This window comes from Zeus faber (genome assembly GCF_960531495.2).
Source record: "Zeus faber genome assembly, chromosome: 12".
NCBI lineage: Eukaryota > Metazoa > Chordata > Actinopteri > Zeiformes > Zeidae > Zeus > Zeus faber.
Window position 1 is genome coordinate 19,307,272 of NC_137196.1, and position 5,529 is coordinate 19,312,800.

Consider the following 5,529-nt stretch of genomic DNA (forward strand, 5'->3'; position numbering starts at 1 on the left):
AGTGGAATTCTTGCGGGGAAAACACCTGGTAGTTGTGTAATGGACGGGTTGGGCAGCGGTGCAAGACGCCCGAACGGTCCGTTCGTAGCGAACGGATCTTCGAAACGACTCGGGCGTCTGGAGTCATTCCGGCGAAGGAGTTATTTGTTTGTTTGTTTGTTTGTTTGTCTTTGACTCAAACACAAAATAATCATCGCGGACTAAATTGAATGCCACGGCAAAAATAACAAGGTCAAGTCATGTGGCGTACTTCATGGTGAGTGTGACTGGTTTACACTTTCACATTCCGTCCAAATAAGTCGTTTTCGGCAGAAGTCGATTCTTTTTGTGATAGACCTTTGTTGTTTGGGGGGAATTGGGTCAAATGACTGGTTTTGGTTTTTTTTCGGAACTCGGTGGGATCCACGCTCTGCGTTCTCCCGACCCTCCGCCCTCGCTCGCCGAACCAGCACACCGCCCGAATCCGCGGAACAAAAGAGTCGGAAAACCGAACGAATCTCCTCGCCGAGTCACTCGTCTCGAATCGAATCTGCAAAAGGGAGTCGAACCTTTCACCGCTGAGGCTGAAATGTCCAGGTCGATCGCTCGTGTGTGTTTTCGATCACTTTGGTTTTTATCCTCATTAATGTCCGTGCGTAAGCCCTTATTTGTCACCGAACAGGCCTCGATTCAGCCGAGTTTGTGAACTTTGAAGGGGCGCTCCGCTCCCCTCCTTCAAACAGGAAGAGGAGCTGCTGTGCGTGTGCTGTGGTCCCACAGGAAGCAGCTTTAAAATGACTAATGTATTTGTAATGGAATTATATAGGTCAGACAGTTCTATAATAATTATAATTGTAATCATACAAATATAATATTCATTATTATTATTATTATTATTATTATTATGAAATAAATCATTATTATTTAAATGAAATTTGAATTTGTTTTTTTTGTTCTTGCTGGGAAAGGCGGACCCCGCCACCAATAGTAGGGACAGTGTATAGAGGAGCGAACGCTTGGCGCTAACACACGAAAAAAGTTTCACGCAGATTTTCTCTGGTCGCGAAATAATCTTACGAATGACCGCCTTAATCCACAACACTGACCGCCTTGGCCTCGCATTTGCAGGGAAGCTGTGCGTCGCGATGGCACCTCTTGAGTCGTGCATTTTACAAACTTCAGAGTCTTTGGGTTCATTAGTGTGGTATATAACGCTTTGTCCCCGCCCCCGATGAAAAAGAAGAAGAAGAAGGAAAGAAAAAGAAAAAGAAAAACCCCCCACACAGAGACAGCTTGTTGTTTTTTTTTTCTTGGCAGCAACAAACGTTTAGGGCTGACCTCTGACCCCTCTGTGCTCCCAGGCGGAAGGCGATGTGGCGTCTCTGAACCGCAGGATCCAGCTGGTGGAGGAGGAGCTGGACCGGGCGCAGGAGAGACTGGCCACGGCGCTGCAGAAGCTGGAGGAGGCCGAGAAGACCGCCGACGAGAGTGAAAGGTGGAAATGAACGCGGAGAAAAGCCGGCGTTGCTGCCGTGGGGCGTGGTTTTTATGCTTCCAAACGGACCTCTCGTCATAAGGCTGATCGTTGCTTTTTATTCTCAATAGCAGCGATTAAAAAAACATCACGTAATCCTATCCGACAGCTGGATTCTCCCCCAAGTGGCCGTCGCATGATCTGCATCCGGGTTTCACGTCCCAAAATATGTGATTTATATATATGAGAGCCAACCGTACACACAGTACACAATTCACTAAAATAAAAAATAGATTTATTCATGGTGAATATGGCGACGTCAAACATTTGCGGAAGTCTCGAACACATCCCGGAGCCTCAATCGGACGTGCTCCGCTTTTCGCGTGCGGAATGAACGGATTTCCGGTTTGTTCTTGTTGTTTGTCTCTTTCGGTGTGAAGCCGACCTAAATCATTTGTAGTTTTTTTGGTTTTTTTTTTTTCCGTTTTTTCTTTTTGTTTCGTTTCTGTTAAATTTTGCCAAAAGCAGATGTGTCGGGACAGGTTTTCACGAGGGTGCGGATTTCGCGACAGAAGGCCAAACGGCACCGCTTTGACATGGGGCGCTGTGCGCACGACTCCTCTGCGAGCGCCGTCTCACTCACGCCGCGCCTCCTCCCCAGGGGAATGAAGGTGATCGAGAACAGGGCCATGAAGGACGAGGAGAAGATGGAGATCCAGGAGATGCAGCTGAAAGAAGCCAAGCACATCGCGGAGGAGGCCGACCGCAAATACGAGGAGGTGCCATACCCTCATTTTTATTATACAGTGTATATTATTATATATATGATTATATATTATAATGCCACTCTGAGATTCCCGATGAGTGAATGAGGGGATGACATTTTGAAATCCTGATTACCTTTTCCTTTTCCGTGTCTCTCTCTTTGGTTTGTTGCTGTTTTAGGTCGCCCGGAAACTTGTAATTCTCGAGGGAGAGCTGGAACGAGCCGAGGAGCGGGCCGAAATTGCGGAACTGTGAGTGGGGAAAAAAACAAAAAACCACTCGACTCACACTTTTGTTTATGTTTTTTGGGCGATGGTGTCGGTCAAAACTGATAACCCCCCCCCCCCCCCTATTCACGCAGCAAGTGTGGTGATCTGGAGGAGGAGCTGAAAAATGTCACCAACAACTTGAAGTCCCTGGAGGCTCAGTCCGACAAGGCGAGTGGTTGTTGTCTGTTGAAATGGGGGTTGAGGAGTGGATGAAGAGCGGGGAGTGAAACGTCGAGGGCTGTCGTAATTATCACATAATCGCATTCATCGTTATCGTTAAATTCCGCGATCATGGGGAATTTGGAGCCAACTTTAAACATATTAAACAGAATAGAAAGTGATTTAAATGCATTAATTTAATCACATTTTTGTGTTTGAATATTCCTGTATTTTCTTCCCAAGTGGAATGCCTATTATTACACTTTCATAATTGCATGAAATGGACATCAGAGTCAGAATGAGTTTATTCCGCCAGGTACATTTGCATGTTTATGAATTGGGGGCGGGCAGGTCAGAGGGCAGTAGCTCAGGCGGTAGAGTCATCCAGTGATCCGAAGATTGCTGTTTTTTTTCCCAGCTGGTAGCATGCTGAAGTGTCCTCGAGCAAGACACCTTACCCAAGACGTGTCAGATACTAGGATGTGTAAATGCAGTGAACCAACATCCTCACAGAAATTAATAAAGTGTACATTATTATTATTGTATACTAGGAAGGAATTTGTTCTGGTGTGTTTCTTTACAGAAAATTTGCATTAAAAAAAAGGCTTCAAAGTCTTAAAAAAATGCAGACTAATAAAATATAAAATACAATAAAATAACGAAGAAATAATAATCCATAAAGAATAGAAAACAGATGACAATTAAATCGTTAATCATAATTATTTGCGATTAACAATTGAATCGCGATTTCCACATTACTGTGACAGCCCTAGAAACTCCTGTGGTTTTTGAGCAAATCTAACCTGTATGGAGTCCTTTGCGGGGGTGAAAGGTTAACGGTGTTCTCTGACCAATTAAATGCATTCTCAAATTGTTGAGAATTCTCGATTCTCAAAGTGGGTCCGCGGCACTTAGCCAAGGGGGTCCATGAAAAGTTTTTTGGGGGAAAAAGACCCCTTCAACATGTTTTTTTTTTTTTTTGTTGTTTTTTTTGTGTGCTCAGAATAGGTACATCTCCATCTCAATGCTCCCAAATCACCTGTTTCCTCGTTAAATTCTGACCGTATCACTCAAAGATATCACGACCAAATAATCAAGATTTCTGCTGATTTTCTTTTTTTGTTGTTTTTTTTTTTTTACTTTAGTATTCTGTAAAAGAAGACAAATACGAGGAAGAGATTAAAGTGCTGAATGACAAACTTAAAGAGGTAAGCGAAGCTAGTGTTTAAAAAATGTATATATATATATATGTATATATTATTATTTTTGAAGGTGAGGCTACATTTTCCTTGACATCCGTCTCTTTTCCTCCCTCAGGCTGAGACCCGTGCAGAGTTTGGGGAGCGTACCGTGGCTAAACTGGAAAAGACCATCGACGATCTCGAAGGTGCGTTCCTCCGGGTTTCACCGTCTCCTTTGCCGTGGCGTCGCTCCTCTTGCTGCACTTTTTTTCCAAAAAATCTTTAAACCCTTGCCTGTCGATCTTTTCCGCCGTTCTTAACTTTCCTCCTCCCTCCGTCCGTCTCCCTCTCTCTCTCTCTCTTTCTCCTCCTCCCGTCATTTGCTTCCTCCTGTCCTCTCCCGAAACCCTGCCACCGCTGACCTCCAGACGAGCTGTACACCCAGAAGCTGAAGTTCAAGGCCATCAGCGAGGAGCTGGACCACGCCCTGAACGATATGAACACCCTCTAGAGGCGTCGCGGGCGGCCCGCCGTTTTTCGGAAATATTTCACCTCTTTTCACTTCTCCCCTTTCCCTCCTCCCCTCTCTCGCTCGCTGCGCTGCCCCTGCCTCCTCCTCTCCTGTGAAGTTCAATAAAGATGATATTTCTATTTTACCCCTGTCTTCTGTCCTTTCGATCCTCAATTCTGCCGGAATTCTACCTCTCTTTATCTTTCCGTGTGTCTTTCTTTTCTCAAAGTAATCGGAATTAATGTCGGGTCTTTGAAATAATATCAAAAGACATCGCCTTGAATGTGCAAAAGGATTTTGCTGAAATGACTCGAGAGTAAAGGGTCAATTCGGTCGATCTAAAGGATCATTGATGTTTTTAATCCGTTTATGTTCTTCAGCGTTGTGTTTTTTTTTTGACTGAAATCTTTTCAGAAGACCTGTCGACCGCCAAAGAGGAAAACCTGGGGATACATCAGGTCCTGGACCAGACATTGCAGGAGTTGAATAGTTTGTAAAATGCAGAGAAAATCCCGAAGAAACAGAAGAAAAGCCAAACAGACCCAAGATTATCACAAGTGTCATTGAAAAAAAAAAGGTTTTCTACTTTCCAAATATTTTTTTCCTGTAATTGGGTTTTCACCTCTTTTTCTTCTTTTTTTTTGGTGTCGGAAAGTGACATAATTCCCTTTTTCTATATTTATGTTTTGAAAAGATTTCGGTCAAACCAAGGAAGGAGATTCAGTTCCGGTGCCAGACCATTGTATTGCAACCAAAACTATGCACAAATAAAAACAACGAAACGTATTCTGTTTTTGTGCGTGAACAGTGTCTGTTTTTATTGTCTAAGTGCAATAGTATCAATTAATTGAATGGAGGTGGAAGGAGTACTTTGAGGAGTTGATAAATGAAGAAAATGAGAGGGAGAGAAGAGGGGATGATGTGGGGATAGTGGATCAAGAAGTGCAGCAAATTAGCAAAGATGAGGTGAGAACAGCGTAAAAGACGAAGAATGGAAAGGAGTTGGCCCAGATAACATACCTGGAAGCATGGAAATCTATCCTAACGACACTGTTTAACACTATCCTTGAAAGGGAGAGGATGCCGGAGGAGTGGGGAAGAAGTGCACTGGTACCCATCTTCAAGAATAATGGAGACGTACAGAGCTGTGGTAACTACAGGGGAATAAAGTTGATCAGCCACAGCATGAAG

At 43.9% G+C, this 5,529-nt stretch overlaps 1 protein-coding gene across 2 annotated transcripts in view; it reads left to right on the top strand.

Annotated features, from left to right (window-relative positions):
- Positions 1-5,131, top strand: part of LOC307237993 (tropomyosin alpha-3 chain-like) — a 9,380-nt gene extending 4,249 nt beyond the window's left edge. The window contains exons 3-9 of one of the 2 annotated variants that reach the window (XM_080010825.1): positions 1,341-1,474; positions 2,115-2,232; positions 2,399-2,469; positions 2,580-2,655; positions 3,792-3,854; positions 3,964-4,033; positions 4,256-4,483. In XM_080010825.1, the coding sequence (XP_079866951.1) occupies positions 1,341-1,474; positions 2,115-2,232; positions 2,399-2,469; positions 2,580-2,655; positions 3,792-3,854; positions 3,964-4,033; positions 4,256-4,338 (615 nt within the window). In that variant the 3' untranslated portion in view covers positions 4,339-4,483. Of the gene's footprint in view, positions 1-1,340; positions 1,475-2,114; positions 2,233-2,398; positions 2,470-2,579; positions 2,656-3,791; positions 3,855-3,963; positions 4,034-4,255; positions 4,484-4,752 lie in introns of those variants that run through there. The other variant, XM_080010824.1, reaches the window with a different exon arrangement.
- Positions 5,132-5,529: the final 398 nt, after the last annotated feature.